Raw genomic sequence first — 21,893 nt, forward strand, 5'->3', positions numbered from 1 at the left:
TTGTTTATTTTAATATTAAATGTTTGGTCCTTAATATTATCAAGGGGGTTTAAATGAAAACATAAAATCCTTAATTTTGCCTGTCACATAGTAGGGGGATAATAAATGTTAAATGCTGAGGTTATTCTGCACCCTTTCTCATGGACGGTGAGTAAGTATCATAGTTCCATTCCAGTCCCATTGTTAACAGTATGCTGCTTAGATTTTAATTACATCATTCACTTTGAAAAGAGCAAATACTTTGCCAAAATTATTTAATTGTTTCCATATACCAGAACAAATTATTTAGCCATTTGGGTTTATAAAATGAAGCCATTTTAAACATGTATTTTGTTAATGTCAATTTCTAGGATGTATATATCTACTTCAAAATGATGGTGGTTAATATTTCATATTGTTTAAATTCTAAGCTGTTATGCATTATGTAATTTGTTTTTTAAACAATAAGTAAGTGAAGGAATTAAATAAAAAAGTGAATTGAAGATATTTGTATAGGAGGATAGTTCTCATATCACTTTGAACTTGAATTAATTTGTCTCTGTAATAAGGGCAACAACATTTCTAAATTAGTTGAAAAATAATTTTAAACATAACTATGTTTGGTTTTGTACCTGGACACTGGGGCATAATCAAACTAAAAGGAAGAATAAAACCTTTCACTTTTCATTCACGTGCAGTACTACTTCCAAAGGGAACAGATAACATTTATCAGAAGGATAGAATTATTCATGTTTCTAGTTATTTGTATTTGTATAGCATTCTATTTAGCTTGCCCTTTTTTGATAGATGTTCTACTGCACAAATGCATTTGAATTCATATACAATTGTATAAGAAATAAGAATCTTTCAGTGGAACTAGTGATAATGTTTGTAAGAAAGATCATTGTATAGTACTTCCCTCATATCACATTACATTTTTTCAGCACAATAAAGTAAGTTACAGTAAAATCAATCTAACTTTTCAAAAATATCCTCTGTAAATCAGAAACTAGCTTTACTTGAGAAAAATTATAATTCTTATATTCATTGAAATATATTTTGAAGATTTAATTAAAATTAACTTTGTAGAAATATTGGCAACATTATGGCAAACTATTTACAATGACATCAAAATATTATGAAGTGAAATAATAAGAAATTCAAATATCACAAAAAATTAAAAGTCCAAAAATGGAAAATAGAATGGATTGTCAAATTGCTTGATTTCACTCCCACTAGGGAAAAAAACAATTCTTAAATCTTAGCAATTCGGCAAGTTTTAAACCATTCAAACCTTGTGATTTTAGATCAGAGGTTTCTCTTTTTCCCTTTCTGACTACTTGCACTTATTGTGACTGCTAAGTCTACATAACTGAATGCTACTCTTCTATGAAATGCAAATGTTAAAGCCCCAGTTAATGGCTAATTATTACAGGTCATTGAGAAGATTATTTTTATGTTGACCATTCATTTTTCAATTGAATGCCTTATTTATTTTGCTAATGTTTGAAGTCCTCATTTTAAAATATACAGTGAAAACAGTTAAGAATGATTTTAAGTGAGAGTATATTCCATTTATTCCCAAGGTTTTTGAGCATCCGAATTGTCACATTTCTTCCACCAGCAGAAATTATTTCCTTATGATTTTCTGTATCTGAATATGCTTTACCAGTTTATACTAACCTTGAAAAATTTTCTTTTTCCCATTTCAAGTTCCACCCAATCTGACTGTTCCACAGGAAAAATCACCATTGGTCACCAGAGAAGGAGACACAATAGAACTGCAATGTCAAGTAACTGGCAAACCTAAACCAATCATCCTTTGGTCTAGAGCGGATAAAGAAGTTGCAATGCCTGATGGATCAATGCAAATGGAGAGTTATGATGGAACACTGAGGATTGTGAATGTGTCTAGGGAAATGTCAGGAATGTACAGATGCCAGACCAGCCAATACAATGGATTTAACGTGAAACCAAGGGAAGCCTTGGTGCAGCTCATCGTTCAGTGTAAGTAAATTCCCTTTTATGCATTTCCATGTGGGGACAAGGGAAGAATTGTTACCATTATTCTGCTAGTAATATGAGGTGATTTTTGTAATGGGATTGAATGAACTATTTCTACATTAATGATACCCAATTTAAACTATAATCTACCCTAAATCTGCTTTTTGCATTAGTTTATACACACTAATAGAGTTTGTGTGTGTGTGTGTGTGTGTGTGTGTATAATTATGATGGTGTTATCTGGTTGGTTAATGTGTGTGTGTGTGTGTGTGTGTGTGTGTGTATGATAATTATGATGGTGTTATCTGGTTGGTTAATGTGTGTGTGTGTGTGTGTGTGTGTGTATGATAATTATGATGGTGTTATCTGGTTGGTTAATGCCAAAGAATCAACAAACCTAGTGGTGAGAAACTGTCCATGTGCTGTAAGCAAAGTGGAAACTGGAAGTAATTGCTAATTCAGGTTGTAATATATGTTTGTTTTCACAGTCCATGTTTTCACTTCAGGCAATTGCATGTCCTTTTCCCAAACTATCTACCTATTTCAAGCATCTCTTTGCTTAAATTATGGAGATCTAATCATTGAAATGTTATATTTGCATACCTGAAGTTGTAATAGTGAATTACATAATTATCTAGTAATATAGTGATAATTCAGGAAAGTCTTAGATGCTGAATTTTTGCCTGATTTAATCTTAGCAGGTAGTTGTTTTACTCTGAGAATTGAATAAGATACATTTTTAACTATTTTTATATTTTTACTGAAATCACGGTTATAGTTCTAATTAAAAATGTAGATATTATGGACTTTACGTTTGCTTTTAGCATTAAAACCACCTAAATCTACACACTTAACGGTCAAGAAAATGCACCAGTGTTACTATTGTTTGGTTTTTACAGAATGCCCTGGTAACTGGGCTGCCCAATGGTAAAGACACTGCTGAAAGAGAGGAAAAGTAAACACAGTCTACTCAATTTCTAACAGTGCTACTGCAAATTTTAGTTGATATACTATTTGTTAAATATATGGCATAAAGTTTTCATTGAACAGATGAATTAGGTAAAACCATGCACATCAATAAACGGTATCATTTTTATCTAACTCTTTTGTAACTCAGAAACTTGAAAATAGAATTTAGTCCAAAAATGTCTATGTTTCTATTAGACTTCAAGTTGTTGGCAGAATGAATTATTTTGTATTTTAGAGAATAATTAAAGTATGAAAATATTATGCATGGAACTGCTTAGCTACAAATGTATTTGTGTATGAGATATGAGTGTGGGGTGAGAGACAAGGTTCTGGGTGCTGCTTAACCATTCCCTGCCCCTCTTCTGTAGAACCTCAGATTCCAGTTATGCTATTTGTCTTATAAATATGCAAGATGATATTTGCAAACAGATGACAAATAACTTGGCTTGATTTCTAATTGATTATGAGTTTTTTCTCCAAATAAGGCAGGTTTTAGAGATGTTAGGTTCCATTCAGCATCTCAGTGGCCTCTATACTCATGACAGTCTGTTCATGGGTATGAGGATCATGTGAAAACAGGTTCCTGAAAAAAAGAAAAGAGAGAGAAACTGCTTCCCATTAAAAAAAAAAAAAAAAAAAAAAAAAAAAAAAAAAAAAGATACCTTAAGTGACCACAAAGGAATTTGATATAATTTGGAACACTTCAATCTTGTTGGTAAGCACAGGATTCTGAGCTTCTTCGAGTTATGCACAAAGCTTCAGTGTTCCTGCAGCTATTAGTGCAATTAGTTTTCACTCTGCTCACTCCTTTCTGCAGAAGCTCTGATACTAATAAAAGCTACAGAACCCAGATGGCTCTAGAGAACTTCAAATTAAAGTTTCAAGAAATCAGAATCTCCGTTCTCCATAGAATATACTTAACTTCAGAATTTTATTGATTAACTAAATTTCCTGTTTTTTTCCTTTTTCCTGCCTCTTAATTAGTCCCCTAGAAAATAAATTCAGCATAAGATTTTAAAATTCAACTCTATAATAGAAATGACAATTAACAGTGGCACAGTTGTCTAGTGTGACAGGGATGAACATTTGAGTAAAAAATACCGATAGACACAGGCAAAGTTTAGTTATTTTAACACAGGTAAGATGATACAATTTATCTGCATCCCAAGGTGACTTCCTGGAGCAGGGGGTATAATCCAACAGCATTTCCTCTCAGAGGCAAACTTCCCTGGCCTGCCCAGGAAGGCAACTGAATGCAGGCAATCTTGCCAGCTCTAGGTGAGGAGCATGTAATCATGGCTTTCAAGGACCTCCCTTCCATATATTTCCAACTCTTCTGAAGAACCTGTTTATATGTCCCTATTTTCCAGGTACAAATAACTGGTAACAACTCCAGAATATTCCTGAGTACATCAAAGGTTCATTTTCCAGACATACAGTCTCTGCCAGCAGATCTTGCCTACATGCCTATCTAAGGCTTATTCTTGCAAAACTAATAGTGTAGGAATTCAGATAATGTTTTTAAATTGATTAACAGTCTAACTTTTATAGTCATTTTTTTAAGAGACAGGGTTTCACTCTGTTGCCCAGGCTGAACTACAGAAGCATGATTATAGCTTACTGCAACTTTGCTCAGTAAAATCAGGCTCAACCGATGCTTTCACCTCAGCTTCCCGAGTAGCTGGGACTACAGGTATGCACCTCCATACCTGGCTAATTTTTAAATTTTGTGTAGAGACAGGGTCTTGCTATGTTGCTCAGGCTTGTCTCTAACACCTGACTTCAAGTGATCTTCCTGCCTCGGCCTCCCAAAATGTTGAGACTACAGGTATGAGTCACCATGTTCATCCTGATTTTTTTTTTTAATTTGAAAATAATTTATCATTTGCTTAACTTGGATACCTGTGCTACATGTAAGAAATATTAATATGTAATATTAAAACTAAGTTATATCATACATATGTGGACATACATATGTATACATATATATATATTTTGTATCATCCTTAGCAATTAAGTCCATCAATGCAGATAACAAGCTATGCTTTATATATTTTGTATTCCCAGCATAATATATTTTACATTATAGCTGTTCAGTAAATTTGTTGAGTAAATATAAGTTTACTCAACAGTAAATTTGTTGTGTAAATACAACCCACAAAAAGTTCATGCCTGGTTTGTTAGTCTATTGTTGCATTGCTATGAAGAAATACCTAAGGCTGGGTACTTTATAAAGAAAAGAGGTTTAATCGGCTTACAGTTTTGCAGGCTGTATAGGAAGCATGATGCTGATATCTGCTTCTGGGTAGGCTTCTGGAAGCTTACAATCATGGCAGAAGGTGAAGTGGGAGCTTGCACATCACATGGCCAGAGCAGGGGCAAGAGAGTAACCTGAGAGGTGCTACACATTTTTAAATGAATACATCTCACGAGAATTCACACTATCCTATTGCAATGACAGTACCAAGGGGGAATGGTGTTTAACCCATTCATGAGAAATCCCACACCAAGATCCAATCACCTATCACCAGGCCTCACTTCCAAACTGAGGATTACATTTCAGTATGACATTTGGGCAGGGACACAGATCCAAGCCATATCACCTGTTTCTTTATTACTTAAGTTTCAGGGGTAGCTGAGGATTTGCTGCATACAGATTTCTCCCTTAAGATGTTTATTACATTGGTAAATTCTGAACTGCCTATTTTACACACGAGCACACACACATTTATGTATAATTTTATCTTTTAAGACATAAAATAATGTAAAAGAGGTGGCAATAATAAATAAGATAGAAAAAAATCCAGTATTTTCAAGACATGTTTTACTTGCTTAGTTTTACTTGCATCCAACTAAACAATAACCACTCAAAAAAACTAAAGGAGCACAGAATGAGTTGTATATAGGACATCAATGAGTGAAGGGCATCCATCCCTAAAAGGAAATAGTACATATATATATTTCTAAATAATATAAATAATGGAACCATCCACTTATGGGTCTAAATATCTAAATGAGGTTTATTCTTAGCTAATGTTATGTTTAAAAGGAAGCAATATAATTTATAAAATTATAAAGTTTATACAAACTTTTCAAATTATTTACTCTCACTAATTAATTTGCCTCTTGTTAAAATTTGTACAAAATGAGGGACAGAAACCTAGAGATATTTTAGACCATTCTATATCCTGTTAAGACTAACATAGCCACAGCAATGAAACAGTTTGATTAATTCTTGTTCACATTGCTAATTTTTAGAAAGCAAAAGGTTTTTTCTTTATGACTTTTAACTTCTACAATTGCCAGTTACCACACAGATTATGGACCAGAGTATGAAGTTGAAAATATAAGTTTTTTGAAACAAAAATATTTTTGTTTCAAACTTTTTTAACATTAATAACATTAATAAACTTTTAATAACATTAAAAAATTTTATCCATTGTTTAATTTATTCCCTTTTTTGGAATGGTAATACGATTTTTTTAAGATATTTGACTCATTTTTATTTGAAGCAGCATTAGAATAGCATAATTGAAAATAAAGGTATTACATATATTAATTTATTCATAGTATTTAAAAATCACAGTATGTATAGAGCTTACCAAACACAACTGAAACAACTTTCTTTTTTTCTCTCTTTTTTTCTCTTTTTTTTTTCTTTTTCAGACGGAGTTTCATTCTTGTTGCCAGGCTGGGATGCAGTGGCATGATCTCGGCTCACCACAACCTCCGCCTCCCTGGTTCAAGCAATTCTCCTACTTCAGCCACCCGAGTAGCTTGGATTACATGCATGTGCCACCATGACCAGCTAATTTTGTATTTTTAGTAGACATGAGGTTTTTCCATTTTGGTCAGGCTGGTCTCCAACTCCTGACCTCAGGTGATCCCCCCGCCTCGGCCTCCCTAAGTGCTGGGATTTGACAGGTGTGAGTCACTGCGCCCAGCCAACTAAAACAACTTTCTAAACAAAGTACCTGATTGTTTGAATATTAATTGAATAAAAGTTCCATTGAATTTTCAAATATATATGTTAAATGAGAAACCAGGATATGCGGGCAAGCGGGTGGCTCATACTTGTAATCCTAGCGCTTTGGGAGACTGAGGTGGGTGGATCATGAGGTCAAGAGATTAAGACCATCCTGGCCAACATGGTGAAACCCCATCTCTATTAAAAATACAAAAATTAGCTGGACGTGGTGGTGTGCACCTGTAGTCCCAGCTACTCGGGAGGCTTAGTCAGGAGAATCGCTGGAACCCAGGAGGTGGAGGTTGCAGTGAACCGAGATCTCACCACTGCACTCAAGCATGAGTGACAGAGCGAGACTCATCTCAAACAAAACAAAACAAAACAAAACAAAAACAGGATACAGGATATGCTTATTGTCTTCCTAAAAGAAAGTATTGTTTTTCATATCTGTATTATATAAGTATATTTATACTTATAAAATTGTATTTTAATTTGATAAACTATAACATTTTATTTTTAATATAAGCTGTCCTTTAGTTTCATCTCAAAGCACTATTAAAGTCTTTTAGTAACGTGAGTATATTTCAAAGTATAATTCCTTGAAAATTAACTGGAGAATATATTGCATTGAATGTTACTTTTGGTGTTAAGTCTCCACCATGGATATGCACATTTGTTGTACCTTCAACTAATGACATGATATTTCTGTTAAGAGGTATAAAATATACACTAAAAACCAAAGACAGATGTTAGTGTTAGATTCTGTTAAATAACTGCCTTTTACCTAATTCCAAATCTAATTAATACACCCCTTATAATTTGTATTTTCCAAACAAAGAAAAATTATGAAAGAAAATAATCAGGACTGTTGATAAACCGATGTTCCTCCCCTGTTTCAGTTTCCAAAGCGAGACCAAATTAGGTGAAGGAGAGAAAGCCAGAGATCAGTGTTTTATTTTTGAGGCTTTTTCTCAAGAAATCTAATGAAGAGAGTATGCCAGTTACTTTTAATCAAAATGAATATTCAACAAAAGCAAAATCTCATGAACCTTACAAAGAAAAAGAAAATTAAAGATAGATTGGAAAGTGCTCTAACACATATGCTCACTGTTGTTAGACAAGTTACTGAGTAATGTTCTGTAGTGTTGAGATAGATAGAAATAGTGTACTGAGGTAATATAACAATTTTGTGATTTTTTAAAAGCAAAATTATTCTGGAAATATCAGTGTGACTAGGAATTAATCTAAAACTAATATCAAAGATAAGGTAATTACTGATAAAAGAGGAAATACAAGAGGATCTAGGCCAGGCAAAAAGGCTATCCAAAAATTTTACAAATGAATAAATGAATTTTTAATTTATTAGGAGGGTAATAATGACTTTCAGCTCAGTAGCCTGAACAAGTTTTACTTGTCCAGGTCTGTTTCTTATTTTCTGTAATAATTCAGTCCATCTCTTCTCAGTCTCATAAGCATGGTAATTGAATGTTGCCTCTCTGGCTAGGCTTTAATTCTCCTCTTCTGTTTATAACAATTCTTCCAATCTTTTTGCCATTTAAGTCCTAGCTAAGTCGCACCCCTCTATACTGCCTCTTGGTGATGATGAAAGATCTTTATTGATAGCTCCATGGACACTAGCTTTAGTATGTAGAAGACAATTTAGAGCTTCAAAGTAAAACTTCATTTTGAAGACACACAAGATGGTATGTTTCTTTCAAAATCACTAGGTTTTATTTCAGTATTGCCTTTCTCAGAACTATCCTGTAATATTGGCTATACAGATAGTTGAGAAATAATTCCAATGGTTGTGTATGTTTACACTAAACTCTTACTATCTAATTGTATTCATTTCTTATACCAAAGTGACTTGATTCTAACAGCCTTTGGTTTCCTTCCATAATATAAATTTATACTCAAAATTTGAAGACTTACCTTTGAGATTATTCCAAAGACTCTAGTAGAAACATTAAGGTAAGTTCAAAGTTATTTTCCAAATGTACTTAAGGATGGAGTACATTGCATATATATATATATATATATATATAATATCTTCAGATACAACAATTGACTACACATTATCTGAAAAGAAGATCAGTTTATCAAGTATGTGGCTCATGTAAGGAAAATAAGTGCATAGTTTATTTTTCTGGTTTCTTCTCTGCTGCTATCTTAATGTAAGTACAACCAAAATTTAATGTTTAGAAAAGTGTATGGATTAAAAATTTTATTTTTCAGCATCTATGCAAAGAAGTGTGAGAGTGACCAGGTAGTTTTAACAGAATGATTAAAGGTACAAATTAAGCCAGGCAAGACTTATTTTTATTGGTATTGTCAGCTAGGTACTTCTGTCCACCCCAACTATGCAAAAATGAATTCAACTGGATAATATCATTATATCATTTCCATAATACCTTAAGGCCATGAGGATATTTTCTCCCATTGAAACCCTTCAGATATGTGATTAAGTTAAATTTATTTTATAGGTTTTTTTTTTTTTTTTCCATTTTTTGAGACAGGGTTTCTCTCTTGCCCAGGCTGGATTGCAGTAGCACAATCATAGCTTACTATGGCCTCAAATCCTTGGCCCAGGCAATCCTCAGTCTTCTGAGTAGCTGGGATTACAGGTGTGAGCCACCATGCTGGGCTGTTTTTTACATTTTTTTAGAGACAGAGTCTTGCTGTGTTGCCCAGCCTGGATTCAAACTCCTGGCCTCAAGCGCCCCTCCCATCTCAGCTTTCCAAAAGTGCTGGGATCGAAGGTGTGAACCACTACGCCTCACTGAGTTAAATTTTCAATAAAAAGTTTACATGCCTCTGTTCCTGCGGGCTTTTTTCTTTCTCCCTTTTTTGCTTTATGGAAATATAGTTTCTTCTCAGAAAAATGAACATAAACACATATATAAATATATATATATAACTATAAAAATTCTGTGCCTTCATAATCTTTCTTAGTTAAAAAAGAATTTATCTTTATTCCAAAAACTAAATTCATTCTTCCCAAATACAGAATTTGGGCATTTCATACATACTGTGATCATCTCCCCTGTAACACAAAGGTAATAATAATAAATAATTATAATAAATCACACATAAAGGTGAACAATAATATATCATATGAACATTCCTGTGATATTATCAATTTATTTTAAATATACCAACAATAATATGCTTAGTGCAGAGGGAAATATAAAGTGCTATCAAATTAACTTACAAGGGTATAAGTTAATTTTTTCTAATCAAAGACCCATGTATTTTGGTCTTTGATTAGAAAAAAATAAATTCAAAGAATTTCAGATGTTAAGTAAAATATAAGAAATTGATTGTCAAAAAAGTACTTTAATAAATGCATGATAAAGCCAATCTGAAAGTGAGAAATCAAAGGCAGTATTTGAGAGAAAGACATGACTTCCTCTCCCTCCAGCAATGGGCACATATTTACTAGAGTGTTTAATCCCCTCCAGGCAGTATTCATATAGATTTTCAGCTCATATGTTGTTAGCAATTGTATCTTTATTATCAATTTTTGATGTAATATCATATTTTAATATTCAGTACCAGCCACACATTTTTTGGTTTTGCGTATATCGTATTATGTTGGGTTATATTACGTGACACTAATAACTTTACTTTGTACTAAATTCCTGTATTGAATAATCTACCAAGGGTCTTAGATTCCACTGCTTTTAAACTTGCGGGACTACTAGAGGCATATTTGGTATCAAAATTCACATACAAGGGTATAAGACAGAAACAATAGCTTGCCAACATGCCCTTCCACTCCTATTCCCTGCAGATCTTTGAAAATGTGTAAAAACATGTTTTAATTGAGTCAGTGGAGGAAAAGGAATGCTCCTGGCATCTAGAGAGTAGAGACCAGGGCTACTGCTAATTGTCCCAAACGCAGTCTTCCAACACACTTTTCTTGCCCAGAATATGTATATTTTTTTGTGGTGGAGGAGGCTCTAACTTGTTTATTGTATGGTGTTTAGAGGCTACGTAGGCTTGTAATCTTTAGATTCCAGTAATATGTCCTTCTCCCCTATGTCATGATGATACAAACTGTCTCCAGACATTGCCAAATGTCCCCGACTGGCAAAATCACCCCAGGTTAAGAACCACTGCCTAGATGATGACTCATAGACAAGGAAACAAGGTCTACATAATTTGGGGATGGGAACTCTGGGAGAATCCTCTGCCCCACAGGAGCCAATGTCTCTTGTAACAAATCTATAGGCAGAATTTCCAGGGTCCTTGAAGAGACATGCCAGTTACAAGAACCGCTGCACTAAGCTCAAAGCCATGGCTTACTATTAAGTATTAACATTCCTTTCAAATCCAGAAGCAATTTAATGTAGAAATGCCACCTAAGATTATAGTTGACATTCTTCCCTTGTCAGGTTATCAGGGGATCAGAGATAGAATTTTAAAAGAAGGTCAAATTTTCATACAGAAGGGAAAAGGTTTATTCCTTTAATTGCACCTACTCTTTTCATCTGCCATACTAAACTCTTAGCAATTCTTTTACTCTTATATTTTTCTGCATTTGATAATAATAATTATAGTTTCATATATTAAGAAAGTATGTTTCCAATATATCTTTTTGTTTTTTAACTTGCCCTTTGATTCATCTTCTGAGAACTGCTGTGCCTGTATTCTTCCTTCATAAGCCGTTTGGCTTTGTGTCTGGGTTTGGCAGGGAGTAGCTGTATTTCATGCTGTTCCATCAAATCATTTCAGTCTACCTTGTGAGTTCCTTTCTTCTGGCAAATGAATATTTCCTTGAAGCCTTAAAAATTATAATAAGCAAAAATAAAGATTCTTCAAAAGGACACCTCAGGACTTAAACTAACCATGCATTATAACATTAAAATAAAATCTCCTTGATTATATACCATTAAGACTTATTTTAAATGTGGAAATTACTCTTTCTTCTTAATTCAAACTATTTTCATAAAGAAAGAAGTCAAATACTTTTCTTGAAATTTAATATGTATATTGTTTTCTTTGATACTATTTTTCATTCAATGAAATAAAAGTTTTAAAATGTTTTTCTAGAAAAAGATTATTATTTAACTTGAGTAGGATTTCTTTTTAAGAAGATAATTGCACTCAATTAATCAAGGGAGGAAGCTATTAAAAGCTAAGCAGGAAACTGAAATGTATTTAAGAAAACTAGGAAGTATTCATTCTTATAATTTAAATTATTTGCATTGAAATACATGGATGAAATGACAGAAGCGATCAGACGTTTATTGAGTATTTTGTTTCTTTGTGCCCATCAGTTTCAACAGTTTATCCAGTGTTTGAAGCCATATGTTCATAAACACAACGTAACTGCCTTGTGTACAACATAAAATGATAAATAGTGCTTTATAGCTCAGTTAAAAGATATAAGTAATTTGAGTACACAAAGTTTTCACTTTAAGTGCTCAATGGAAGCTCTAAGTTACAGTCAATCATTCAATCACAGATATACATAGATATAGAGGCAGATGATGCAGATATTTAGAGAGGTATGTATGAATGCAGTGATGTATCCCTATTTACTTATCTATCCATCCACCTGTCTGTCTATCTGTCTATGTCTGTGTTGTCTCCATGCAGAGGACACATTTATTGAGTGAACACTCATTCCTGTTAATGCATTTTTCTTCTTTGTCTTTTATGATATTGTAAATACTAGTTCTGTTTTTACGTTTCAGTCTTGTTTTGGCTGCTATTTATTCTTCATATCTTTAAATCAGATTTTGATCCTATTGTTTCCTTACTGTACACTTTCTTGCTTGGCAGTATAATGACTTAAACTGTCATTGCTAAGCAGATCTTCCCCAAATTTGTATCTGAGATATTCAGCTACTGCAAGATGTCAACTTAGTTTCTGCATGAATTCTAAAATCTAATGTGACTAAAATTAAAAGTATAATAATTCCTTTTCATTATTTTTTTCCTCTTGAATTCCCTGTTCCTCCAAAAAGATCCCTTTCCTCTCTATTATCAAGAGCAAAGTCATTTTGTCTTTCCTTTCTCTACCATACATTTCAAATTAGGATATTGTATTCTGAATTAAAGACCTGATTTGAATTCCAGCTTTGCTCTTTATTCATAATTTCTCTAAATATTCACTTTCTTATTTGCCGTGATGAAAAGAAATCTTGTTATGATGGATTTCTCTGAGCATTAAATTAGATGATGCCTAAAAAGCATTTAGACCAGTGTTTGACAGTGTTAGTAATATTCCTTAAGGTTACCTCTTCTTTCCAAAATCCTCTGAATTCATCCCTGCTTTTCCATTCCAACTTTTGTTCAAAGGTCAAGACCCTTTTACCTCCTGCAAGAAATTCCTACTATTTTTACAACCTTTGATCTCTTTACCTTGGCAACATTGCTGCATTGCTGTCAGATAAACTTTTTTGTTTTCTTTTTTTCTTTTTTTATGAGTGAGAATACTTTCAGTTGCAATTGGTGGAAAATTCTTATCTAACTGCTATAGGCAGGAAAGTGTAGTGGGTTCCAGGAATGTAAACATTACCATCTTCTCAACTATCCACTCAGTTCTTTCTGTATTTGCTTCACTTAGTGGTTCTCATTTCCAGTCCACCTGAAAAAGCTTGCCCCTTTGTCTCTCTCCCAGAGATTAACTACAAAGAGACGTGATTGGTTTGGCTTGGGTAACCACACTCCACAGCAGAGGCATAATTGCAAGCACTGTTCTATTTGGAAATTCTCTATGACTACTCATTATCTGTGATTCAAAGTTTGGTATCCTAAACTGGCAAATAGCATCGCCTACCCTTTGTGAGATCACATTTCATGTTCCAGTCAAGGTGAACAGTTCATTCTCTTATGCACATTTGAACTCAATACTTTCGTCATTTCATTCCCTATGTCATGAATATCCTTAAAATAATCTTTATGAACCCACTCTTTACAATCTTCAAGACATCACTCAAATGTCATTTCTCCCATGCTATCCCCTGAAGTCTCCAGCTATGTGTAATTTTTTAAAATTCATAATCTGTACCTTTTAAAAAATTTTCTGAACTTAGCAATTTCAGTCTTCAACTCCGAAGTAATATACAGAGACATTTTCCATGTTTCTTTTATTCTCTCTGTCTCTCTCATAAGAGATTATAAACTCCTTCCTTCGTGACATAATTGCGTACTCTAAAAATGCCTAGATCAGTAAGTGTGTAAATTGGTGAATTATTTGAAATATGGTTATGTTTTTCATTTATTTCATTTTCAGTGTTTATTTATTTAGGCTGGGTGCGGTGGCTCATACCTGTAATCCCAGCTCTTTGGGAGGCTAAGGTGGGCAGATTGCTTGAGTCCAGGAGTTCAAGACAAGCCTGGGAAACACCCCATCTCTACAAAAAACTACAAAATTTAGCCAGGCATGGTGATGCACACCTATAGTTCTAGCTACTTGGGAGGCTGAGGTGGAAGACTTACCTGAGCCTGGGGAGGTCAAGGGTGCAGTGAGCCATTGTTGTGTCACCGCACTCCAGTCTGGGAGACAGAGTGAGACCCTGTCTCAAAAAAAAAAATTTTAGATTCCATTGTTTTATTTTCAAATAATTCAGGTTGTATTTTTCAGCTACAGTGTTGTCAGTGAAGATATAACTCTACACACACAGTTTTTTGATACTACAATTCAACCCAGGTGACATAGTACAATAATAATAAATAATAAAATATGAAACAGTTTTAACCATAACTATGAATATGGTTACAGTCTGGAATAGGGGCATAATAAGGAACTATAAATATGGAGGATTGATTCTAAGTCTGGCTCTGGATTCAAATTCTAGCAGTGCCAATTTTAATTGTGTGACTTGTGTCGGTTTCTACCACCAAATTTTCTATGCAATTAAAGGGCTTAGTATGACGGTCTCTAAGTAATCTTCAAGTATAAAAGTTATTACCAACAAAATTTTCTGATTTATATAATAATCATATGTAACAGAAACCGCATATTCTATTAATTGTTTCAGAAATTTCCTAGAAACTACGTGCTTGAATTAAAGGATGCATGGATGACAAAATTTCATTGCAACAAGTTATCTATGTTAAAATAATTCAGTTATCTGTTATAATGAAAGACAAGAATAAAAAATAAGAGATTGAAGGCTAGAGGCATACATAATTATATATACTTAACTTTGTTTCCACTAGAGAAAATGCAGTGCATTTGTAATCTTATTAAAAAAGAATTCTTGCTATATATAAAATGACAAAATTTCAGTGCCCGATGAAGTAAAATTTTCAAAGTTTATAAAGAATGATGTCTTGTGAATTTTACTTTAATCTTTCTCTTTTGTTGTTTTGTGGTTAGCTTCTGTTTAGAATGAGGATGGTTGCTAGGTACACTACTGGATGCATATATCCTGCCTCTAAACATATGTTATTTTACAATTCCTTAGTTTTAAAGACTGTGGATGTGCTAACTTATGAAGGATACTATTATTTTGTTTCTTCTTGATGTAGCCAAACATTTACATAAATACAAAGAAAAATATCATAATGCTTGATGAATCGACTTAAATTGTTTTATTTTTGTCTGCATGTCTGTTTCTTTGTAGATATTCTTTGCAGCTTATCTGTAAAGAAGATAAATTTTACAAAGCAATGGAAAAATACAGTAGTCTGGAAATTCATATTTCTCTCTCAAAGGCCATTCTATGTCAAATGCCTAATTTAAAAATTATTTTCTTTTTCTTTTAGTGTCTTTTTTAAAAGGCTTCTTTTTTTTTTCCTGAAAGTACACTGTCATAAAGGTTTGCTTCCAGTGTTTTACATGTATTAGTTCATTCGGGTAAGAAAAACTAATTTGTTCAGCACACACAAATTCCTTTGTCTGGAGTTGAAAAACATTTGAATTGAAATGACCATTTTGATCTTTGGCAGCACACAAAGTAACTTTTAATAAGTCATGTGACAATGCCACAGTAGGTGTGTTAGGTTTCCTTCAATAGTCTTGGGAAAATGTGATTATTTTCTTAGGCTGCTTTTGAATATTCTTAGCTTTCTTAGCTTCACACAGTTTTTCTCTGTCTTTCCTCTCTTCCTCTCTCTTTCTATACACACATAGAGGTTCATACATACTTTTGGGGGATTGTAATTTGAGTCTATTGCTCCTTGTATGAAGATGGAACATATCTGTCACTTACTAGTTTTAAACAATCAGATCGGTTTTCTCTAGAATTCTACATAAGACATTCTTGATCTTTTTTTCATTTTTGTACATAAGATGGGTACCATCCTATGAAATATGCTTGGCCCCAAGTTGTAGCTTGACCACAATTCTAGAGTTTTGACATTGATGACTAAATAAATGTATTCTAGTATTTATTAAGAATCCCATCTGATGCTGATCTTACAACTCTCAAATATAGGCTCCAGTAATTTCATATTTTTATATTTTAATTAGCTCATCCATAGAATTCCTTAACACTGATGCATTTTCATTGTTAGATAAAGAGGTTCCCATAGGTGGAAAAAGATTGAAGATCTGCATTTCCATTCTCTTTGTTGACAATTGATCCTAAAATATCTGTGCCTTGAATTCTCAGCTTTAGTTTTAAAAGTTGTGCACAATATGTCTATAAAATGTACGTATGACCCTACTGAAAGTGAAGTTTCTGCATTCATCCAATTACACTAAAGCCAATAGAAATATAAATGCATACTATTTTCCTTTTAGCAATAGTAATGCTGCACAAATCTGTTTAAATATGACGCTGAGGTTTTAAAGTGTTATATCTCTTTTACTAGGTAGATTTTTTTTTTTTTTTTTTTTTTTTTTTGAGACAGAGTCTTGCTCTGTCGCCTAGGCTGGAGTGCAGTGGTGCAATCTCGACTCACTGCAAGCTCCACCTCCTGGATCAGGTCATATTCCTGCCTCAGCGTCCTGAGTAGCTGGGACTACAGGTGCCCGCCACCAAGCCCGGCTAATTCTTTGTATTTTTAGTAGAGACACGGTTTCACCGTGTTAGCTAGGATGGTCTCGATCTCCTGACCTCGTGATCCGACCGCCTCGGCCTCCCAAAGTGCTGGGATTACAGGCGTGAGCTACCGCGCCTGGCCTACAAGAAGGAGATATATTTTGACTTGAAATGTTGATTGTTCCAAATCCCTTTACATGTTGTTATTAGGTTGGTGAGAAAGTACTTGAGGTTTTGGCCATTACTTTTAATGTCAAAAACCACAATTACTTTTGCACCAACCTAATAAAACAACAGCAACAACAAAGATAACAACAATGAACTGACTTTTAAAAAAGCTAGATTATAAAAGAACATCTACTTATAGTGTATCCTGTATATCTCATTATTATTGTTTTGTGTACTTAAATATTTCTATAATTTTGTCAAAATTATGATGATTCTTCCTGCATTATACTCAAGACATCAGCATTGTTTTCATTCTTGGCTTAGTGATGTTTATTTTTTAATGCTTCATTATTTTCAAGGTAATGAAACTATTTTTCATATTTTTTTACTTTAATCAGTATTCAAATTTGAAAGCTTTAAGGAATTCAGTCAATAAATATTTACTTCAATTAACTCAGTCAATAAATATTAATTCAGTCAATAAAATTTTACCAATTTCTCTGATAGATTAAGGGAAATTCAAGTAAGAATTAAAGGTAATCTGTATACCAGGAAGTTTATAATCTAATGTAGAATCAGACAAAGACTTTTAAGGTAGGTTTCAGAGGTGCCATGTAAACACAGAGGAGGGGTGGTAGAAGCTAATTATGCTTTGTCCTGACAGCCATACATGTCTGGTGTGTATTTTTACATTTGAGTTTACCAGTATCAATAGGTATAGATGTGAAGGTGTAAAAAGATTTCCCCCATTTTCTCATTTTGTTTTGATTCTCTCAATTGAACCTTTTTTTTTTTTTTTTTTTTGTAAAATGGCTTGAGCCTTACAGTTTGGGAAGTTGCTTGGCCTGCCTTCCTAATATTTCTGAGAATTTCTGGAGACTCCAAGTCCTCTGCGAATCTCTTGCTTTGAATTCTTCCTGTGTTCTCAGTATCTACTTTGCTATCATCCCTTAGCAATTATAATTTTCCCCCCGCATTACTTCATTTGTTAGACATAATCTCTTTTTATAATTTTTTCAAAGCAGTTTTAATCTAAGACCAAGAGGCAGAACAGATTATTGAAGATTTCTAGAAGCCAAGAGGAGGGGAAATGAAAGAGATACTCTGAATGAATTATCAGTGTTCCCAGATAGCCATCATTAGCATTTTTCTGCATAAGCAACTTTTCCTTTGTAAGCCTTTTGTTAATTCCCATCTGAGTGAGATCTTTACTTCTCTTTATCCTTAGTGCTAAAGTCACTAGCAGAAGGCACAACTCATAAACATCCTACTTACAATGTATAACAATTCAGTTTTTTCATGGTAATGTTCTCCTATTTAGACTCCTGTCACAATCTAATGGACTACTAAAGTTGTTTCTTTAAAAAAAAGAACAGAGGAAAAAAAGTCAATTACCCCAGGGGAAAAAAAATTATGATATTTCCACAACATAGGGTCAATTTGGACTTTAAAACAGTACATTTTTTTTACTTCTCTCTATAGTGTGTGAATATATATGTTTCTGCATGTACTAGTGCTCTTGTGTCTGTAGGAAGGAATATCAAAGATAAAGCAGGCAGAATGCACTGGGGAAAAGAACAGAGAGCAATAAATACCAGAAATATTGAGTCTAAAATTCGGCATAGTGATAAAATAAAAATATCTAAGCAAACAGACATTTTGCATGGAGTCCTCTTGAGGGTTTGACATCATGTTAGTTTCATTTCTTGCAATGTGTTTTAGATCATTAGAAGCAATATTTAAAACACAAGATGGTAGTGTAGATTTATATGGGATCTCCGGAATTTGAGAACATATACTTTTCACTCACTAGAACAGGAAGATAGGGCCTGTGTCTCTAATAAATGAGGGCAGTTTTGTTTTATTCTGTATTTGTTAGCTTTATGTGAAATTTTAAAACAATTTTCTTAAGAAATTATGTGAATATTGTATTTTCCCTCTGAATGTTGAAGATTGCATATATTTATATAAATGTTCCTGCTCTGATTTCAGGGTTGGTTAAATCCTGAGACTGTGTCATACTTTGTTCCTCTGCTCTTTTCGTTTCCCTCTTTATGGCTCTATATCTTTGTAGCTGGACATAATATAGAATTGGAATGTATTTTATTTCTTATTATGTGTATTTCCTACTCAGTTTAAATATCAGTCAGTGGAATATTTTATATCTCTCACTAAAGACAATGCAAAAATAAAACTAGATTTAAATTTGCTTCTTCTTCTTCTTCTTCTTCTTCTTTTTTTTATTGTGGGCCTTGATGAATTCTTTTTGACCCTCTGGGTCAGAGGCCCTTATGGAGCAATGCTTCCCTTTCTAGATCTAAAATAAAACCTATGGACAGCAAAAGAGCATGAAGTCAGGAAAATGTTTACCTTTGATAAGCTTGAAAAGTCAATGTCAAGGATAAAACACCTTGATAAAAGTCAATCAGATTAGATAAACACAAATGGAAACCAAGAGAAATAGAGACATAAATAGATATGCAATATCATATACTTTTCCTAAATAGGAAAGGAGGTTACACATAAAATGCAAGTATTTTGCAAGCTGGAAACACAACAAAACAGAAAATGAGATAGAATGTGGAAGAAAACAATAAAAATGACTATGAATAAGAGATATAAAAATATTTTGAGCAAATGTTTTAGACACTTTTGCAGGTGAGTTACGTAAATGCTCCATAATTTCCTATTACCTTGGATCTATACGAGCTGGATTAACAAAGAAAACAGAGTTTAGGCTATTAATTTTATTTCTTTAATTTTTTTATTATGAATATATATTTACAATAAATAATAAACCTTGCTTTAAAACATACTCATGTTAGTTATATTCACTATGAATTTGTTTTGTAAAACATTTTCACAGTTCCAAAAGCTGTGTCCAAGTTGCATCATCATAGATTTCAAATTAGTAGAGTAATAATGATGGTTTTTAGCTCTTTCCTCATATGTAGATATTCAGAGTGAGTCATGGAAATTCATATGATCATAGCCTTTTTGGTGCATTTATTTTTTAACTATATATTTAGAAATACTTTTCATATAAAGTTATAACTTTATGTTGACTATACAAAGTGAAATATAAAGAACAAATTGTGAATGATAAAGAAATGATCTTAGCTAGTTTTCTTTGTAAATCTTAAAAAATTAGCAGGCTTAAGGATGTAACAGAATAACAAATACTACATTATTTGGGAAAATACTTGAAGTGCTATTAATGATTTAATATAATTTGGACCTCATGTTATGAAGGACTTACTGTTACTCTTCAGAGCAATCCTATGAAGAACACATACCTACTCAACAATTTTTAAATGACTAAGCCATTAAAAACCATGCGAATATTGTAACTGAGTTGGCAATTGAAGCAACTGAAAAACATGGAATCCACAGGACAGCTTGCAGACTCTTTCCACCTAGATAGTTGTAAAAAAAATACAACTAAAGAAATAAGTTTAAAAAAATTTAAATGTGTTTTTACCTGTATTCTAACAACAATGTTATGTCTCTACCAAATAAACAGACAAGCAGGATCATTTAATGCTTTACTGGTACCACCTTAGTGGTTAGTCTGGGATACTACTTCCAAATGGTTTACCTTTTTCTTGGTTATTATACCTCTCCAAATTCTTCATGTTTTATTTTTGTTTTTTACGTCTGGGCTCCTTAGATTTCTGTAATTCTGCATTTTGGGGGTTTATTTTTTTTCTCCTCTCTAATTTTATCAGTATGTTTCTCAGACTCCTTATTTGGAAGCATATGTTACGTTCTTGTTTTCACTTCCAAAGTCCTAGTTCAGACACTCCTTGGCTCTTGCCTACCCTTTCTTGAATCCTGGCTTCATTTTTTGATATTCTCTTTTCTTGGAATTCTGTTATTCTCATCCTTTAGCCTTGGATTATTGGCACAACTTAATTGGTCTCCAGCCTTCCCAGCCATGACTTTTCCACATGTGCTCTCCCTTGTAGCCATAGATAGCTCAGTTTTCACTTCCCCACGTTTTCATATTGCCACCTTTTTGTTCATGTTGATTTGATTTACATTTCTCATTTGCTTTTTTTACCTGAAGATAGTGAGGCATACTTTGTTTTGTTGTCCTTTACTTCTTTGACTTTTCACATACTATGTTTTTTTATAAATTGAAGCTTTGTTCCAGCAAATCTATGGTACCATTTTTTTTTTTTTTTTAACAGCATATGCTTACTTTATGTCTCCATGTCACATTTTGGTAATTTGCAATATTTCAAACTTTTTTATTTTTATTATATCTGTGATGGTGATCTGTGAGCAGTGATCTTTGATGTTATTATTTTAATTGTTTTGAGGTGCCATGAACCACACCCATAAGAGACAGTAAACTTAACTGTTAAATACGGTGTTCTGACTGCTTTACTGACCGGCTGTTCTCATGTCTTTCTTCCTCTGTTCCTTGGGTCTCCCTATTTTCTGAGACACAACAATATTACAGTTAGGCCAATTAATAACCCTACAATGGCTTCTAAGTGTTCAAGTGAAAAGAAGAGTCTTGCATCTCTCATGTTAAATCAAAAACTAGAAATGATTAAGCTTAGTGTGGAAGGCATGTCAAAAGCTGAGAGGGTAAAAAGCTAGGCCTCTTGCACCAGCTAGCCAAGTTGTGGATGCAAAGGAAAATTCTTGAAGGAAACTAAAACTGCTACTCCAGTGAACACATGGATGATAAGAAAGCAAAACAGCTTTATTTCTGATATGGAGAAGGTTTTAGTGGTCTGGATAGAAGATCAAACCTGCCACAACATTCCGTTAAACCAAAGCTTAACTGAGAACAAGAAACTAAATTCTCTTCAATTCTATGAAGGCTGAGAGGCGTGAAGAAACTGCAG

At 33.3% G+C, this 21,893-nt stretch overlaps 1 protein-coding gene across 1 annotated transcript in view; it reads left to right on the top strand.

Annotated features, from left to right (window-relative positions):
- Positions 1 to 21,893, top strand: part of MDGA2 (MAM domain containing glycosylphosphatidylinositol anchor 2) — a 297,455-nt gene that overhangs the window by 101,372 nt on the left and 174,190 nt on the right. Inside the window, exon 5 of the mRNA XM_033188128.1 lies at positions 1,693 to 1,986. Coding sequence (XP_033044019.1) covers positions 1,693 to 1,986 — 294 coding nt within the window. The remainder of the gene's footprint in view (positions 1 to 1,692; positions 1,987 to 21,893) is intronic.

Source organism: Trachypithecus francoisi, unplaced genomic scaffold (genome assembly GCF_009764315.1).
Source record: "Trachypithecus francoisi isolate TF-2019V2 unplaced genomic scaffold, Tfra_2.0 Lachesis_group3, whole genome shotgun sequence".
NCBI lineage: Eukaryota > Metazoa > Chordata > Mammalia > Primates > Cercopithecidae > Trachypithecus > Trachypithecus francoisi.